The sequence below is a fragment of the Ranitomeya imitator genome, chromosome 3 (assembly GCF_032444005.1).
Source record: "Ranitomeya imitator isolate aRanImi1 chromosome 3, aRanImi1.pri, whole genome shotgun sequence".
Lineage (NCBI taxonomy): Eukaryota > Metazoa > Chordata > Amphibia > Anura > Dendrobatidae > Ranitomeya > Ranitomeya imitator.
In genome coordinates this window covers 713,928,398-713,948,924 of record NC_091284.1, presented here as the reverse complement: position 1 = coordinate 713,948,924, position 20,527 = coordinate 713,928,398, and the positions used below count along the sequence as shown (strand labels likewise).

Sequence of the window (20,527 nt, the reverse complement as noted above, 5' to 3'; positions counted from 1 at the left end):
CTTATACAAAAAGTTGAAACCCACTTCCCTAGAGTTTTTGGTTGATGGGACCCATGAAAGTAATAGACTATGCCGACACAATTAACAAAGTCATGATGTGATCAAAAAGTCCATGTAATAGCTGCGGTTTTTTTGCATGTTATCAGGGTCGTTACTAATTGTGATCTGTCACCAGGTATTTGCTACCCTATCTGAGAGCAGCATGATGTAGGAAAGGAGACCCTGATGCCAGTAATGTGTCACTTACTGAAATGCATGTTTTATTTTTGATAAAAATCACTATTTTATCTGCTGCAGATCTTGCAGTTCTCTGAATGCTGAGCTCTGCATAACCCCACCCAAACCACTGATTGGTAGCTTTCTGCCTCTGCAGAGTGTACACAGAAAGCTACCAATCAGTGGTGAGGCGTGACTGTAATACATGGCAGCAGGTTTATTAGTCCCTTAGTGATAAATCTCCTTCTGATGCTGATAAAACAAAGTTTTGTTTTAAAAACTATTCTAAGAAGTCCACTGGCACATTGCTAGAATCAGGGTCTCTGCCTCTAAGTTATGCTGCTTTCATATTAGGTGGCGAAAACTGGATGACAGGTTCTCTTTAAATTGGTTGAATAAATGTATGTCATGTATTATAAAATATACTGTGAAGACAGGTTTGTCTACACAAAAACATACAGTCAACTGCAGGAATTTTGCATTCATTACCATGTCGCAACCATTCTGTCTGGCCTTACCCTAAATTATTCACATATTAGGCCTAGCAGATTTAGCCAATATGATAAAGAAACTGTATTTAATTCTACAACAATTTGGTAAGCAGAATTGGTGTATATGTCTGAAAACTAGATGCACCAAACAGATGTGTACTGTACCTGGTGAACGCTCTTAAAGAGATTCCAGTCGTTTTCCGTCATGTGGAGTGCAAGTTCCTTGGAGCTGATGAGATCCAGAACATCATAGCTACTGCTGCTCGGCCCCATCTGCTCTGGTAGAGGAGTCTTGGAGAATGCGAAAAACAAAAGATATTATATTTTGCATAATACAGAAAGTTGAAATCAAGGACTGTGAGCAGTATAGTGGATTAGGGTTTGGCTTTGCTGCCTGTTGATGCTTGTGATATAGTGGTGATTCATGACCAGAAGATGACAGCCTACCTAGTGCTAATAGTGTCATCTTCAGTTCAATGTCTCCAAGTCCTAAACTGAAAATGTATCCACAGCTAAAGGATCATAACAGGTAAGACATACTCACCAGAGAGCTCATGTCTGGAGAACCGCAGATAAAAAGGCGCTCATTTATTCCGAGAGAAGTGAAGACCCCCGTGTCCTCATGTTTCAGACATACTCTTTCTGCCAAACAGACAAAAATGACACAATAAATGTAATTGATAATAATCCTTAAACACGACCTTAAAAAAGAAATCCAATCAGTGGACCAACAAAGGGCACACTTAACAGGCGTAAAATTCAGCACGAGGTTTCCTTACCTCCACAAGAGTTTAGTTTAACTAAGACTAGGTCCTTGTGGCAGCCATTCTTTTTAGCCAGCGAGGAGATCACTTCTTGAACACTTGCATTCACTGTAAACGTGGGGGTGATGAAGGAATGGTCTGGTAGATATATGTCATAAGGCACTGGAAGATCAAATCATAGATAGATTTAAGAGCTCAATCTAAGAGTGACCTTTGAGTTTGCTGGCACATAACAGGTTTGCATTACTTAAAGGGAAGCGGTCATCAGGAAACTAGATCATCAGGAAACTAGACCCCTAACTAAAGTATGTTATGGCCCTTTATTGCTTATTAAATGCATTCCTTTCTTGTAGTACTTAGTTTGGAAATTGTAGGGCAATCCATCTCTGAAGTTTTAATCGCAAGCACAGTGGGTGAACAGTGCACTCCCGGCCCTCATTCCTGTCTCCTTATTTCCCTGCCCACCGGTGGTCTTCAGTCTTTGAAAGGTCACCGTTCTCTTTTACCCCATAAGATGGGGCAGCGCACACGTAGATCACTGATTGAGAGCTGACCTATCGATCTTCACATGCACCACCTCCTCTGATGACATGACCTCAGATAGTGATTATACGCAGGTGCTGAATCATCATCTAGAATGATCTCAAATGAAGGTCCACCACATGAAGAGATTGTTAGGCTAGCTCACAGAGGAGCTTACTATGTGTGTGCTGTCCCATCTGATGACATGAACCCAAATGATTTGGCGCCTTTGCTGAATCTCAGGTGGAGAAAGAGAGATAAGTGACCTGTTAGTCAAAGAGTGAAGGCCGACGGCAGGTAGGGAAATAAGGAGACCGGCATGAGAGCTGGAAGTGTCCGCCCACTGATGGATTGCTCTACAATTTCCAAAACTAAATACTACAAGAAAGTTATGCATTTAAAAAGCAATTAAAAATTACTTTAATTTGGGGTATAATTTCCTGAAGACAACTTCTCTTTAAAAAGATTTTTCCAGGACTACTGTATGGTTTCACCTGAAACATATTGCAGATCCGTCCTCCATGCTTGAGCGAAGTTGAACCTCACTGGTCCAACCAGACTGATTTCGTAATGAACTAACAATAGCAAGGTTTTCCACACAACTGTTATAGTTATATATTGATAAGCCAAATCTGTATATTATACCTTTATCGTTGGCTTGGATAGTGTATGAGTTACCAGGCTGATCTTCATCATGAATGGACAGAAGGCTCCCATAGTTGGAAATCTAGTAAAATAGGGATTGTGTATTTGACTAGTCCATATCGAGGTTTTAATGCTTTTATACAGTAAATGTAAGTTATTGCACACAGCTATGTACAATCCAATGAAGTATTATGGACGCTCAAAATTAATAGGATAATCCTACAATAATACTAAATATACACTATAGAAATACCTTTATTTGAGGAGAGATGTTTCCACTACTTATCTCCATTCTGCAATGACATAGAATATTTTTCATTAAAATCAAGGTCCATTACCTATTTACCTATGACAGTCCGGTTTCTGACTCTGTCCCTTTTTGCCTAGTAGTACCAGCAAGGGGATAGGATTATAAGAGGGGGATAAAAAGGTAAGCAAGGGGGTTGGTACCTTCTCTGGCATCTCAGAAACCAGCAACCCACCCACCCAACCTTTGTTTTAGGGATAGGTTTGGTTCAGAGGCTGGTTAGTTGGTCATGTCCTTCGGTGGGTAAGAACTAGTGGAGAATAATGACTTATGATACAGTCCAAGTTAATTAGCGGGTGTAGGTCCTCCGAAGGTTAGGGGAATTACCATAATTATTACTAATATCTCTCTCTCTGGGTGGGTTGGTGCGGTGCAGTGCAGCCAGGGAGATTCATAAGATTATCGGGTTTGCCTCTGGACCAGACCTATTAGATGTTTATAGTCATTATATATTTATATTTATATCGTTTATACTATTGTGGGGTCGTCATTATGGTCGATGCCCCGGGTTTTGTGTGAAATATTTAATAAAAGATTGTTGTGGCCATTTTACCCAAGTCGTAGCAGTCATGTGTCAATTTTGCATACACCATGGGGGAGTAGGTGACATGTTGGGTCAGTAAGCGGAAAACAACCAAACCTCCTCTTAAATTGTAATATTTAGGTATAGCACTTGCACTTTATTATATGACTTTTCATCTTTACACACTTCTGACTTAAATCATGCATTTTGCTTTCTTTGTGGGTATTTGATCTGTGCATAATCGCTTGTGGCAACTTATTTTATCTACTCTAGTACATTACTAACAGTTAGAAGTTTTGGTTAATCATAAGCTTATTGCAGAGTCGGCGTTAGGGGCAGGCAATCTAGGTATTTCACAGGGCCCGTGAGTCAGGGGGCCCGGTGCCGCTCCCCTCTCGCATTCAACTGTATCCGTATTGTAGATGCCAATACACTTCAAATCGTGGCTTACCGCATTTACATAGGAGACTACATGCTTTTACATAATAATGTCACCTTATAATAATAAATGTTAGGCTTAAAAGCTACTTACGTTCTAGTCTTTCTTCGATCCTGAAAATTTTCCTTCACACATGGAAGCAAACGAGGATCTCTGCTGACATATTCTGAGATCTTCTAAGAAATAAAAAGCAGAATAAATGTTAGAATTGACAGAATGTTTTTACCTGTCAGCGCAATTGAGCCTAAGTATATTGACTTACAGATGAGATATACTGTAAGATATCATAAGACATGCGGCTTCTATTGGTCCCTGTATTGCTATGGGAGCAGTCTTAGGCCAGGTTTACATTGTGTTTAGCTGGAATATGCTATTGTGGCCAACTAAAAAGATGGACATCTCAGGACAGAAGGCAATATGGAGCCCAAACATGCAACCTTTGGTATCCCTTTGCCTCATTGTAATCAATGGCTCGGTCAGATGAACATCTGAGACCTGTTTTTGGGCTTCAGATGGAGAACCAGGAAGTCTAAATGTAGTATGAACCCCGCCTCACCCACAACGTATTGTATTCATTCTTTGACACAAGTTTTTACCTCTAGAAAACTTTTTGCACTTGGTTCTGCCTCCAGTAGCCGACCATAAAGCTCTACCCAGAGATGGACAAGTCTCACGATATTCTGCCTCTTGTGGAGAGAGTATATGACCTTCTCAGGCTCATTCACTTCAGATGGCTCCACGTTAAATCTGAGGTGCTGTTAAGGGTCAACAGGAAAAAAGTAGATGTTCTCTAAAACATGGTCCAATTTTTTAACTCTAGGTCATTTTTAATAAATGCAGCGGGATCATATTGATTGGTTCCAGTTAACTATACATATATAGGAAAAAAACATTGAGTCGTAGAGTGCTAGGACTACTAACTAAAATGTTTAGGACTTCTTTTTTTTAGGGGCATCACAAAATGTATACCACCTAATCTGAGAGCAGCATAATTTAGAGACATTATCCTGATTCGAGTGATGTGTCCCTTACTGGGCTGCCTGCTGTAGTTTCAATAAACTCACAGTTTTATCAGCAGGAGATTATCTCTTTCTAGTCCTTCATATTCATGAGCTCTGTATAACACCGCCCTATTGCTGATTGGCAGCTTTCTGCCTATGTAGAGGGTCCACAGAAAGCTGCCAATCAGTGGTGTGGGTGGGGTTATAAAGAGCTCTGCATTCAGTGAACTGCTAGATAGATCTACAGCTGATAAAACAGTGCTTTTATCATAAATAAAATAAGCAGACCAGTAAGTGGCACAATGCAGGAATAAGGATCTCTGCCCCTATATCATGCTGCCCTCAGACGGAGCAGCAAAAGTCTGGTGACAGATTTCCTTAAAGGGCATTCTTCAGTAATTAATTTCAAAGGTCTTGACTTCTTTGGGTGCTATTTCTCAATTATAGTCTTCATGCCTGATAGGAACCATGTAGGAAATTTGTGATAAGCTATAGGTATAAGGTGGAAAAACTCTCAAAAAAGCACTGTACCATTTTAATTCTGATCACCTTCCCTCTCCTTAGGTGAGAAATTAAGCGACAGAGTTCAAGAATGTTTCGGCCTCTTTATTTCAACAATCAGTGGAGATTTCATTACCCGGATTCCACTGATCAAAACGTCTTTCATGTCCCATTGATATATCAAACATTTTTCTTACTACCCTTTAAAACTACATGGTTCTTCAATTGACTTTATATTTATTTAGCACTGTATTCACATTGTATCTAGAGTATAATGATTCATTTATATCGAGTGCATAATATTCAAGTACTTTTCCATTTTTTTTCTCCTGATGTAGGAGAAACCTTGCTCGAATATTTTCACTGTTGATTTTCATCTTAGTCATGTGTTAAAAGCATCTCCCTTAGAAAACCTGTACCATACTCTGCACTGAAGAGAAGCAAGAGCTTGAAACAGTTGTCTACAGATCGATGTCTCCGGTTTTGTGGATATTCCTAGTTATGTTGGAATAATTCTTTGATGGGTCAAACATCAACTTACAACAAAGCTACCTATGGTTGGCACTATGGGGGCAGTTTTACTTCTGGGGGTGGGCTAATTTAGATGTATTTGAGTTCCCCATTCAATTAAAGTGATAACCTAGTGGTACAAGGATACTGATGGAGCAATGCTTGGCACAGTTGATTTGTTGGCATGAATACGCTGTGTGTCAGAAGGAATTCACCAGCAAATGAATCTGGGGAAATAAAACATGACATGCAAAGTTAGTGGATTACGAAGAACTCCGTGAAGCATTGTTTCGACTACTAGAAATCATTTCTGCTGGCTGTCATCAATATTGTACTAATTAGATCTATATGGATATACAGTTATATGTAATTGCTCATTTATTTCTTATACGTGAGGATAGAAAGTACGACATTTCTCTCCATTACCCGTAGTGACTACTTGTAGTAAATACCCTTCTATATCATACATTTCTAGTTGGTTCTCTACATAATCGCTGTTTTCATGTTATTTGAAAAAACAGATATGAAGTTACCTTCTGGATTATTAAGAGATGAATCCAACCTCATTGTCTCCAGCAAATGCTCCAGAATCTTATCGGCTGTTCCAGACATAACTGTGTATCTTAAGACATGGTCGATTACATTAATATTAGCTGAAATAATAAGGAACCCCAAATAATTCCTCACTCTGTGGGATAAATCTGATAGGTACTTACTTATGATTTCCAGGCACTGAGGTCGGTAAGTTATTCCCAGATAGCTGAGAACTTTTCTCCAGGACTAATACCACTTTGCCGTGCTCTTTCAGACGCACCGTGTTGGCTTCTACGTCCTACGGACAAGACCGTAAGCTTGTGGTCATGCTCAGAGCATATTACACTTAGGAGAACAAAAAATTAAAGGACATAACAACTATTTATTATCAAATTAGGTTTACTGACCCTAAGAATCCGGTTGAAGTCATGTTTGTCAACACGTAGGAAGTGGCAGTTGTCCTCTCGCAGTACTATGGTTGCAGCTCTTGGGGCATCATTGACAAGAGCAAGTTGTCCAAAGTCATCTCCTTCATGAAGTGTGGTGACCAAACCCTGCCATAAAATATTACTGTGAGCGCAAGCATTAGCATGAGACCAGACCGGAGTTTGTGGGATTTTTCAGACTCCTTTGTTTCAGCAGAATAATAAAGCTCAATACAATATAATATTTCTATTTCTTTTTTTACACTAATAATCAAAGCACTGTACATAACATGAGACTTGCAGAGATAAATAAGTAGTTGTCAGGTTGAATTTGATGGGCACGTTTCTTCCTTCAACTGTATTAAAAGTGTTTTCTCAGGGACAAAGTTAATTTTCATCAACATTTCAATCAATAGATCTTTGAATAATAATAATTTCCACAATTGGATGTGTTTAAATAAAATGTTCCTGTGCTGAGAATCTAATGAATGTGCCCCTGCTGTGTACTGTGTAATGGCTGTGTCTGACCGTACAGGAACATGGTCTGATCATCACACAGCTCCTGGGCAGAGGAGATAGCAAAACAGAGTATGTGGACAGGACAGAAGCTGATTCTTTCAATTAAAACATTGCTTAAAAACAGGCAGTGAAATGTTTTGCCACACAAAAAGAATCAGCTGTGATCCCATTCTGTTCTGTCTGTGTATACTCTCTTTTGCTCCTCCCCTGCCCAGGATATGTGGTATGATCAAACCATGTTCTGGCCTGGTCAGACACAGCTATTACACAGTACACAGCAGGGGCACATTGATAAGATTAGCTCAGCACAGGAACATTTTTTTTAACACATCCAATTGTGGAAAGTATTTTTATTACAAGATCTACTAATTAAAATGTACTTTGTTTGTTGGAAAACGGTTACTATATACCTCTGTGGCATATTAGTGTATACAGTGTACACCATAGAGAAGGACATCCTACTCGGGTCCCCTCTCCATGAACCAAAATAGTAAATTTCCCCCTCAGCATATGCAACACAAAAGTAAATGTACCTTCACACTCAGCGACGCTGCAGCGATACCGACAACGATCCGGATCGCTGCAGCGTCGCTGTTTGGTCGCTGGAGAGCTGTCACACAGACAGCTCTCCAGCGACCAACGATGCCGGTAACCAGGGTAAACATCGGGTTACTAAGCGCAGGGCCGCGCTTAGTAACCCGATGTTTACCCTGGTTACCATCGTTAAAGTAAAAAAAACAACCACTACATACTTACCTACCGCTGTCTGTCCCCGGCGCTGTGCTTGTCTGCTCTGGCTGTGAGCGCCGGGCAGCCGGAAAGCAGAGCGGTGACGACACCGCTCTGCTTTCCGGCCGCTGTGCTCACAGCCAGTACAGGAGGAGTGCAGAGAAGCAGAGCGCCGGGGACAGACAGCGGTAGGTAAGTATGTAGTGTTTGTTTTTTTTACTTTTACACTGGTAACCAGGGTAAACATCGGGTTACTAAGCGCGGCCCTGCGCTTAGTAACCCGATGTTTACCCTGGTTACCAGCGAAGACATCGCTGAATTGGCGTCACACGCGCCGATTCAGCGATGTCAGCGGGAGATCCAGCGACGAAACAAAGTTCTGGACTTTCTTCCCCGACCAGCGACATCACAGCAGGGGCCTGATCGCTGCTGCCTGTCACACTGGACGATATCGCTAGCCAGGACGCTGCAACGTCACGGATCGCTAGCGATATCGTCTAGTGTGACTGTACCTTAACACATTCATTTAAATGAGCAGACACAGAGAGCTTGCCTGGCAATCCCAAATCATAGTGGGAGATAAAAAAGCCGGTCCTGGGGAAATCAGCTGAGCAATTTAATTCTAAAAAATGGTTAACCAGATAGAATAACCTCTTTACGGTAAAGCGTGAACTCAGTGTCGGACTGGGGTGACAAGGGCCCACCAGTAACATTGACTTTGGGGGGGACCGCAGTGAACTAGGGAAGGGATTCTGTCCATCACATCCATCCAGGTAATGTAAAACTAAATTTTATTAAGTAAACATTAAAACCTATTGAAACAGAAACATGACGTGTTGTGGCGCACCCAGGCACCATAGGTACCCCCAACACCGATGCATAACCTTTTGTTGCTACATACAATACTCCAAATTCAGAAGTAAAGCCTAAAGGCTCATGAAATGACTGCTGATCGGCTATATACAAACCAATGTGCAGTCATTTACCTCTCTGTATAGAAAGATTGCTGTAAATGATGGGGACAGAACGATCTCTAATACCATCATTCTGTCCCCATACAGTATCAGGTTATCGACAGCACATCTTATTTATATGGGGTGATGTGCTGCTGATAAAATCATCCCATCGAACAAACAAGCATTTTCCTTTTTCACCGGGCGATTCCATCCTGTTTGGATGGGTCGATAATTGGGAGTAAAGGTTTCTACAAACTATCGTTCGCCAATTACTCCCTCCTCTAAATGGGTCATAAGAAATGCATTAACATGTTCCAGACATGTAAAATAGTGACACTGACCTTGCCATGGGTGACCACATTCACAGAACCCTTCCATATAATATACCAAGAAGTGCCTTTATCACCTTGGCTAAACACTGCAAGGCAAGACAGACAGTGAAAAAAAATCTTACATTTCTAGGGCTAAAAGACAATTGTAGAAAATCACCGTCAATAAAGACAATTCTAAGCACTTGAGGCCCCTATATGGATTAAGCTAATGCTAGCCAAATCCCATGATATCCACAGGTTTGGCAGACAGTCTGATTTTCATGGGGACGCCTAAAGACTGATTATCAGGAGATATGTCGTTTGGGCATGTCCAATTTTGGACTGACGATTATCATGCACCGCCCAACGTATCAGCCAGCGGTTTTCTCATACAGAACATAGGAACGCTTGGCCAAACTAACACTTGGTTGAGCTGGATGTCGGCTAAATAATTGTCCAAGCAGTACGGAAGCATGTCTTGGGTCTGGTAGGTGATTTTTTTTTGTTTTATTGTGTTTTTTTTTAAATTTTAGAACTGCTATGGGATGATTTTTGAAGTAGGGGACAACCCTTTTTAATATCTACCATAGACCTGATAATTTACACAATATTATCCAATGCAAATATTCTTATGCTAATGACAGTAATCAGATGATGATGTGTAACGTTTAGATAAGTCTTCGAAATTAATGGCAACCATAATTAGAAAAAAAACAGAATGAATTTTCAGAAGATAAACTGATTGTTGGTGGATTCAAGGTAGGAACAAATATTTTAAGAAGTGTAAAATGTAGAATAAAGGTAAACCACAAGATAAATTAAGATATATTACAAAAATTATTTTACGTCGGGGAACTTTTAGTCACATTATGGCAGAAATCTCACGAATTAATTGATGATTTGATGACCTATTTTTTGGGGTAATCCATCAATATTTCATCTGTCGGGTCCAACTCTCAGCACCCCCTGGTACTACAGCTAAATACAGTGCATGCCATAGCGCTATAATAATAGATTCAGCCACTGCTAATGGTACAGAGATTTGCCTGTCAAACAATGGAGACACAATGCTTTCAGGAACATCACGGCCCCTTGTAAAGTGGCGAACGATGGACCACCATCGATTTTTGAAGTTTGAGATAAAACCTTTAAAACCAGCATGATTCCACTTCAGATAATGGATACACTCTTTGACACTTACACACTGTTCCAGCTTTTGCGTGAGATTCGAACACCAACACTGATGCCAACTCCTTCTTTACCTGGAAGAAGAACAGAGCATGGTGGGATTTTTTCTAAGTATTTTAGTTCAGCTATATTCATCTAGATTAAGCTTCGCCAAGATGTCTGGATAGATAAGGTCAGTGAACTGAATTAACAATTAAATTTTCATGGGTTAAAAACAAACTAAACACAGAAAACTGCACAATCCTTATCAAACATACGGTATTATCTGGCAAAATTCAGTCAGTCCGCTTGGACATTCCAGTATTAACTACAGCCAAAGTATTAGTCAAGGCCAGAGGCAAAGCCTGGCAGTATTTGGGCATCATTACTATTAGTCTTCTTGGTCTTATGCTGCAAACCAGCTGACACCATGGCACTACTGGATGATTCCTTTAGCTATTATAGTGGTTGACCAATTTCTAATAATTTTTTGCAAATGTGTTGAAAGCTTCCATTGAATCATGTCACTAATATATGGTAATGTTATTTTGAGAGCGAAGCCAAAGTCTTCATTTTAAAAGTGCTGGCACATCACAGCATGGCGGCTTCATTCCGATTCCTGGCCACTGACGAACGACATGGGATCAAACCCAAACCTCCACTAAATAACCCTGCGAATGCTCTAGTTTCTAAGGCTGTGTGCAGTTATTGGGGTTTATTGATGGCTGGGCCGACACTTTTAATAATTATTTTGATTTCAATTCAGTAAATTCTGTGAAACAATAGTGAATACTTACTGAGTTAGAAAGATGTGAAACTGCCTTTATATGGAGTAACTCTTCGAATATGACCTCCAGTTCTTCTTCAGTGCGCTGACCAGGACTGGAATCAGTAAAAAAAAAATCCAGTAAGTAGGTTTAGTCTTATAAAAACTTCAGTCCATCAGGTTTCTGTTGAGATTTCCATATTTTTATGATATTGATAATTTACTCTTCAGCATTATTCTTGCCATCAAATATTCCAGAGCTCTGACAGTCCTCAATTATGAATTTGTTGGGATTTTTCAGGATTTGTTAGGACCCACTTAAACATTGATCATCATAGCTGTACATTGTAAAATAGTACATACAAACAGGGAGAGGAAGGGGATGTAGCTGCAGTTTTCCAATTAAAGAGCTTGAGAGAGAGAGCAGTAGGAGCAGGGATTATCAGAGTGCACAGCACAGTTCTTATATCAGCATAGCACAGTTCTTACATCAGCATAGTACAGTTCTTACATCAGCATAGCACAGTTCTTACATCAGCACAGCACAGTTCTTACATCAGCACAGCGCAGTTCTTACATCAGCACAGCACAGCTCTTACATCAGCACAGCACAGTTCTTACATCAGCACAGCGCAGCTCTTACATCAGCACAGCACAGTTCTTACATCAGCACAGCACAGCTCTTACATCAGCACAGCACAGCTCTTACATCAGCACAGCACAGTTCTTACATCAGCATAGCACAGCTCTTGCATCAGCACAGCACAGCTCTTACATCAGCACAGTACAGCTCTTACATCAGCATAGCACAGTTCTTACATCAGCATAGCACAGCTCTTACATCAGCATAGCACAGTTCTTACATCAGCATAGCACAGCTCTTACATCAGCACAGCACAGTTCTTACATCAGCACAGCACAGCTCTTACATCAGCACAGCACAGTTCTTACATCAGCACAGTACAGCTCTTACATCAGCATAGCACAGTTCTTACATCAGCATAGCACAGCTCTTACATCAGCATAGCACAGTTCTTACATCAGCATAGCACAGCTCTTACATCAGCATAGCACAGTTCTTACATCAGCATAGCACAGCTCTTACATGAGCATAGCACAGTTCTTACATCAGCATAGCACAGCTCTTACATGAGCACAGCACAGTTCTTACATCAGCATAGCACAGCTCTTACATGAGCATAGTACAGCTCTTACATCAGCATAGCACAGCTCTTACATCAGCATAGCACAGCTCTTACATCAGCATAGCACAGCTCTTACATCAGCATAGCACAGCTCTTACATCAGCATAGCACAGTTGTTACATGAGCATAGCACAGCTCTTACATCAGCATAGCACAGCTCTTACATCAGCATAGCACAACTCTTGCATCAGCACAGCACAGCACAGCTCTTGCATCAGCACAGCACAGCTCTTATATCAGCATAGCACAGCTCTTATATCAGCATAGCACAGCTCTTACATCAGCATAGTACAGCTCTTGCATCAGCACAGCACAGCCCTGACATCAGCACAGCACAGCACAGCTCTTACATCAGCATAGCACAGCTCTGACATCAGCACAACACAGCTCTGACATCAGCACAGCTCTTACATCAGCACATCTCTTACATCAGCACAGCACAGCTCTGATATCAGCACAGCACATCTCTTACATCAGCACAGCACAGCTCTGACATCAGCACAGCACAGCTCTTACATCAGCATAGCACAGTTCTGACATCAGCATAGCACAGCTCTGACATCAGCACAGCACAGCTCTTACATCAGCACATCTCTTACATCAGCACAGCACAGCTCTGACATCAGCACAGCACAGCTCTGACATCAGCACAGCACAGCTCTCACATCACAGCATGAAGTTGACTCTCCTTGAGTTAACTTTCAAACTCGTACTAAATGACACCAAACCACAAATATATAATCCCATTGTTAGATCTGGTATTTTCTAATAGAGGAAGAATTTATTTTGACAGTGTGTGGAGTAAACTATACCATTACTTCCTCCAGTTGCCCAACTCCGAAGATCTCTCTATTCTATGTATATAATATTTTAAGTCGCCCTATATTATACAAAGCAATTTAATAGTTACAGAGGTCTATAAAATCCAAAAAGTGTACCATGGCTAATTATTGCACTTTATTGCCATTTTGGTTTGACCTGCATTAGCAGAGACTTTTTTTTACAATCTCAAGCTATCTTTTGGCATCTGTACTTTGAACTTACGGTTTGCGAAGAATCATTGTAAGTAAAGCTGCAGGTCCGAGCTGTGCAAGAAATACCAGAGATTCTTGTAGCTCATCCTCAGTATCTCGGTCACTGGTAGATGTGTCTATAAGTGGCTCATCTTTATAGAATCTGTAAAATTGGGAATCCTTGTCTTGGAAATTTGGCTCTTGTCTCACTGCAAAAATATGATGGATTTTTTGATAAGTGATGTACTTGTGCTGGATTAACCACTAATCTCAAAAAGACCAAGACACTAAATGATTTGATGAAACAAAACCAATTAAAAGGACTATATAAACGTCCAGTAAAGCCTCCTATATTATATTTTTCATGATCTAAGGAAGCATTAAAGAGGATCTGTCAACAAATTTCACAATAAGGACAGCAAATATTAAATGGATCTCTTAGCCCAGATGAGGCTGACGTACTTACTTTGATAATGTCTGAATGGCTGTATAATCCTTTCTACTTCCTAGCATGATTGACAGCTCCTCAGTTTCCCTCCTGCTGTTGAGATCTCACACAGCTCGGTACAAGCTGCAGATGTCAAGTTGGCTGAGCAGAGACTGAATACACTTGTACTCATGAGCTCTCACATTTAAACTGGAGCCACAAAATGCCAAAAGCAGAAGTTTAATCTACCGCATGAAATAGACTCCATGGACCCAATTTATTATTGCATCTGTGCCTGTTTTTGTCTAGTTTTTGGTGTTTTTCATTTGGTCCTAATACTTTTAACTTCTGGCTTTTTTTAAAGGGAACCTGTCACCTCAAATTGGCGGGATATGTAAATGCCTTTTTTCCGGTCCAGTTGTTGCATTACTGCGCATCCAGAACACAGCGAAATACTTCCGGGACATAGTGCGTGGGCGCATGCGCTGTAATGCTTTTCGGCTTTGCCCGCAGTCGGGCAAAGCATACTGCGCGTGCGCAAGCGAACATTGCATTGCGCACGCGTGAACTATGGAGGACAAGTACTCTAATACTCCAACATATTGTGGACAACAGGGACTCATGGGGTGGAGAAATGAAGACGAAATGCCGCCCATCGGACCAGAAAAAAGGCATTTACATATCCCGCCAATTTAAGGTGACAGGTTCCCTTTAAGTCTATTTAACGGTATATGGGTTTGGCTTTTTGTTTCTTATGTTTGCCATTGTGGGCAGTGTTACGGGTTTCTGGATGTTTTTCGCTGATTCATCAATTGTGATTTCTTAAAAGTTATAAAAAATTTTAGAAATGAACTTCAGTTACCCCCTATAGTCATTTTTTGTACCGTACGTCAGATATTTTTGGTACAATTTCTGCCTTATTTTGCAAGATGTGTGAATTTTTACACTAAAAAAAAAATCACAAAACAGAGCAAAGACAAAAATAAAGACTTTTATTTTCTTTGCAAAATTCAGAAATTTTTGAAGAATTTGGTACAAAAAAGACAATGAATACCGCAAGACAAAAATAGAAAAAACGGCTTAAGAGAAAACGCAAATGATTAATCCAGACCTAAGAGCTCAACCAGGGCCGGCGTCAGCACCCGGCGCACCGGGCAAATACCGGGGCCCTGGGGAGAGAGGGGAACCCACTCACGCTGTCATAGATACAGCTGGGAGAGCAGAGCAGGAGAACATGCTCTCTCCGCCCACAAAGTCACTGCTGGCTGCGTTCTCTTAACCCCTATGTGCCAGCTCTGACACAAGCATCTTCTCACTCAGTCAGTGCAGCCAGGCAGGCACACATAGGGGTTAAGAGAAGGCAGCCAGTGTGACATTGTTTGTGGGCGGAGAGAGCACATTCTCCTGCTCTGATCTCCGCCCCTGGCTGGCTGCCGTGCTGCTGAAGTTATGAGGCAGATTCAGGAGGAGCTCCTAGTCCTACCAGTGCCTGAGTGAGTGGCACTGCTATATACTACGTGGGCTGCGCTGCTATATACTACGTGGGCTGCGCTGCTATATACTACGTGGGCTGCGCTGCTATATACTACGTGGGCTGTGCTGCTATATACTACGTGGGCTGCGCTGCTATATACTACGTGGGCTGCGCTGCTATATACTATGTGGGCTGCTATATACTACGTGGGCTGCGCTGCTATATACTACGTGGGCTGCGCTGCTATATACTACGTGGGCTGCGCTGCTATATACTACGTGTGGGCTGCGCTGCTATATACTACGTGGGCTGCGCTGCTATATACTACGTGGGCTGCTATATACTACGTGGGCTGCGCTGCTATATACTACGTGGGCTGCGCTGCTATATACTACGTGTGGGCTGCGCTGCTATATACTACGTGGGCTGCGCTGCTATATACTACGTGGGCTGCTATATACTACGTGGGCTGCTATATACTACGTGGGCTGTGCTATATACTACATGGGCTGCTATATACTACGTGGGCACTGGGCAGTGTTATATACTACATGGCTGTGTTTATATGCGATCATGAATCGGGGTATGTGTTAAAGGGGGGCCCACTGAGACTTTCGCCCGGGGCCCTCAAAAACCTGCAGCCGGCCCTGAGCTCAACACACATGTTTATAGGGAGTAATCCCACCTTTCTTGTATTTTCCTTATCCCTCTAAAACATTTCCCATTCACCACTTTTCAGATGGAAAACGATGAATCCCAACTGGTGATTAAGAAAATTCTTGATGACATCAGAGAGATAGATAGATAAATCTTTCTGAAAACATTGCTTACCATGCACCAGAGCTCCCTCATCCACTAGCACCTGCCATATTCCTACAGCTTGGCTGCGTGACTGTGGCCCTGGGCTAAGGCCAATTAACCAGTCCACAAGCTCTTTCCCTGAACAGCACTGCCTGTGGGTAAGAAATGACGGGATAATTTTTAGGCAAACACCAGTGTAATCTGAGCTGGAAAACAAAGCAAGCAACACATTAACATTGTACAATTGCCAGGAACCTGATGAAGAGCAAGAAGATATCATCAAAGCATCATATCTATGGTCTGAAACATGGGCGAACACTGACAGTGAAGGGCCCCTGGGTGGGACTTGTGTCTTGGGTCCCCATCCATCCAGCCCCATCACCATACACATACATTAGGCACACATATATAAAATATTCACATGTTATTACATTAGACACTCATTTACACATATCGCTGTATACAGTATAAACATGCACACAAGCATATACAGGGGCTTCTCCCAAAATTAGAATATCATCAAAAAGTTAATTTATTTCAGTTCTTCAATACAAAAAGTGAAACTCATATTATATAGAGTCATTACAGAGTGATCTACTCTAAGTGTTCATTTCTGTTAATGTTGATGATTATTTCTTACAGCCAATGAAAACCCAAAAGTCATTATCTCAGTAAATTAGCTTGAAAAATGGTGGTAGTGGGTTACCTGGTAGCATCAATGGAGCCTGTGTCATCAGGGCATGTGTGTAATGTCTACGTAGTGTATCCTCCACAGAGAACCTACACAAATGTCCTGATGACACAGGCTCCATTGATGCTACCAGGTAACCCACTACCACCAATGTATTAACTTACATACTTGTCTTCTCATCTGAAGTTCACTGCCTTATGCGAGGTACCAGCTCATCTTCAGCTTATCTCTACCACTACTCACACTTGCGAATTTGAGAAAGACACGGGCTTGGGGCGAAACGATAAAGAATTCGCTTGGATATATTTTGTCACTGTTTTGTCACTTACCACTGTGGTGAACTTTTGTGCAGAATAATAAAAATATATACTCTGAAGGAACCCTCGCGAGTGCGACTGTATACTATACTCTGGAATAAGATTTGTGGCGAGGCACAAGGAGGCGCACGTCACTTATCAGACATGGCGGGGTCATTAAGAGGCATCACTTAATGAATCTGGAGCGTCTGACTCCAACAAACCCCTTCATCAAAACTGGCGTTGTTCACACTGGTCTTGATGAATTGGGGCAAGAGAAATTACACCTTCATATATATAATGATGTTTTTGTGACACACTTATTCATATTTGTAGCAGTCATAATTTTTGTATTATCTAAGCTGCTCTATACAAGGTCATGGTCTTTTGCGAGTGGCTCTGTAGCTTTTTTTTAAGTGCCATTTTGTTAAACACGTATATAAGCATTACATTTCTGTTCATTATTATGGGTTTAATGGAGTTAAAAAAAAAAAAACAATGACTGCATTGTTTTTTTGATATTTACTAAATCACCATATATAATTTGCTCACTGGATTATATGGGTTGTTATAATTACAGGGATACCAAATATATCCATGTTATTTACTGGTTTGTGACACTCATTTTTAAAAATGTATTTAAAAAAATTGGGTAATAAAATTAGTTGAAATTTTTATATTTTTTTAGAAAACAAAAATCAGTTTACCCCAATATTCAGTTAAATAAAGAGGTACTGGTATATAGAGATAGATCTCTATGTAGTACAATATGCCTGTAAAAAAGAAGAATCTTATTTAGATCTTTAGACCACGGGCTAAAATGTAGTGTATCTGCCCCTGGAGTGGTATTACTTAAAAGACGGCCATTTTACCAAATCATCCTTTACCAATTTAACAAATTTCCATCCTAATATTAGAAATTACACTTATAGAATACCGTAAGGTAATTCTGCTGACCATCTGACCCATAATAACCTATTTATATAGTCTTCATCCCAACCCTAACATATCTCTTCAACCTTTCACTTGCAAATGGTGTCTTCCCCTCATCCTTCAAACATGCCTCAATCACACCAATCCTCAAAAAGCCCTCCCTCGACCCATCCTCTGTGTCTAGCTATCGCCCGATATCACTTCTCCTTTATGCCTCAAAGCTACTGGAAAAGCATGCACATCTTGAACTGTCCTCCCACCTCTCCTCCTGCTCCCTCTTTGACCGTTTACAATCAGGCTTCCGATCCCATCACTCAACTGAAACTGCCCTAACTAAAGTCACCAATGACCTACTAACCGCCAAAACCAAGTGACACTACTCTATCCTCCTTCTCCTGTCTTCTGCCTTTGACACTGTGGACCACTCCCTCTTGTTACAGATTCTCTCATCCCTTGGCATCACAGATTTGGCCATATCCTGGATCTCATCATATCTAACAGACCGGACATTCAGTGTCTCCCACACCACCTCCTCATCTCGCCCCCTGTCTGTTGGTGTTCCCCAAGGCTCACTTCTAGGACCCTTACTCTTCTCCATCTACACCTTCGGCCTGGAACAGCTCATAGAATCCCACGGTTTGCAGTATCATCTCTACGCCGATGACACGCAGATCTACCTATCCGGACCGGACCTCACCTCCTTACTGACCAAAATCCCACAATGTCTGTCCGCAATTTCATCTTTCTTTTCAGCTCACTTTCTAAAACTGAACATGGACAAAACAGAATACATCATCTTTCTCCCATCTCACTCTAACCCTCCACCCGACCTATCCATCAATGTCAATGGCAGCTCACTATCCCCAGTCCCACATGATCGGTGCTTTGGGGTGATCCTCGACTCTGCCCTCTCTTTCAAGCCAGATATCCAAGCCCTTGCCTCTTCCTTCCGACTCCAGCTCAAAAACATTTCCTGGATCCGTACATTCCTTGACCAAGAAACTGCAAAAATGCTCGTGCACACCCTCATCATCTCCCGCTTTGACTATTGCAACCTCCTACTCTCTGGCCTCCCCTCTTGCACCCCTCCAATCTATCCTAAACTCTGCTGCCTGACTAATCCACCTGTCTCCCCGTTACTCCCCAGCCTCTCCTCTCTACCAAGCCCTTCACTGGCTTCCAATTGTCCAGAGGCTCCAGTTCTTCAAAACTCTAGCTATGACATACAAAGCCTTCCACAACCTGTCTCCTCCATACATCTGTGACATGGTCTCCCGGTACCTACCTACACACAACCTCCGATCCTCTCAAGATCTCCTTCTCTACTCCCCTCTTATCTCCTCTTCCCACAACCGCATACAAGACTTCTCCCGTGCATCCCCCATACTCTGGAACTCTCTACCTCAACACATCAGACTATCGCCTACCACGGAAAACTTCAAAAGGAACCTGAAGACTCAACTCTTCCGACAAGCCTACAACCTGCAGTGATCCTTAGTCTGCTGAACCACCGCACGACCAGCTCTACCCTCACCTAGTGTATACTCACCCATCCCCTGTAGACTGAGCCCTCGCGGGCAGGGTCCTCTCTCCTTCTGTACTTGTGTGTGCCTTGTATTGCTCATGTTTTTGTACTTGTCTATGTATGCCCCTTTTTTCACATGTAAAGCGCCATGGAATAAATGGAGCTATAAAAATGAATGATAATAATAATTTATATATGGTGGGACATACAATTGATGCAACATGTGTAGCTACAAATGGGTGCAAAAGTAAGGTGGGAACCTGAAGGAAACCCTAGAAAATATGGGAAAAATATGCAAACTCAGTAATAAAGATCTTCATTTAAAAACTGCATTTTGTGTTTACAAACATGCCAAAGAGTAGGAAATCAGGAAGGGGCAAACACTTTTCACACAACTGTATTTTTTTTATTATTATTTATCTGCATTTTGAGACTTTGTTATTACTGTTCTTGCAATGTGAGGTCTTGCTTTTTGCATTTTTAAGTGTATAAAATCTTGAAGAATTGTTTACATGCAGCAGTTATTCTATGTATTTTTAAGTGGGATTTCCATTTTTTTTTATGACTTTTACTTAATAAAAAAAACTTTTACAAAAACAAAATTCCTTGAATTAATTTTGTTATTCCATAAGTGGATTTTTACTATTAAATGGTTTTTCATTGTAATACATTGGAGTATCAATATCATTTTCAGATCGCAAATGTTTCTTACTCCTAAGCATAGCCTAAACAAATCTCCAAAATAATAATTCATCAATCTAATGATTAGATTGTTGTGAGGAAATGACCTATGCATTCTTTGGCCACTAGATGGAGCCCTTTTCACAACCAATGAA

The 20,527-nt window shown here is 41.2% G+C and overlaps 1 protein-coding gene across 1 annotated transcript in view; it reads right to left on the bottom strand.

Annotated features, from left to right (window-relative positions):
• The window catches only part of RAPGEF3 (Rap guanine nucleotide exchange factor 3), a 158,440-nt gene that overhangs the window by 58,910 nt on the left and 79,003 nt on the right, over positions 1-20,527 (bottom strand). The window contains exons 5-20 of the mRNA XM_069758690.1: positions 16,277-16,398; positions 13,576-13,753; positions 11,358-11,442; positions 10,595-10,655; positions 9,424-9,500; positions 6,861-7,007; positions 6,636-6,751; positions 6,453-6,541; positions 6,068-6,146; positions 4,504-4,654; positions 4,001-4,083; positions 2,892-2,931; positions 2,639-2,720; positions 1,487-1,633; positions 1,252-1,349; positions 873-998 (exon numbers count right to left, since the gene is read on the bottom strand). Of these exons, the coding sequence (XP_069614791.1) occupies positions 873-998; positions 1,252-1,349; positions 1,487-1,633; positions 2,639-2,720; positions 2,892-2,931; positions 4,001-4,083; positions 4,504-4,654; positions 6,068-6,146; positions 6,453-6,541; positions 6,636-6,751; positions 6,861-7,007; positions 9,424-9,500; positions 10,595-10,655; positions 11,358-11,442; positions 13,576-13,753; positions 16,277-16,398 (1,681 nt within the window). The remainder of the gene's footprint in view (positions 1-872; positions 999-1,251; positions 1,350-1,486; positions 1,634-2,638; positions 2,721-2,891; positions 2,932-4,000; positions 4,084-4,503; positions 4,655-6,067; positions 6,147-6,452; positions 6,542-6,635; positions 6,752-6,860; positions 7,008-9,423; positions 9,501-10,594; positions 10,656-11,357; positions 11,443-13,575; positions 13,754-16,276; positions 16,399-20,527) is intronic.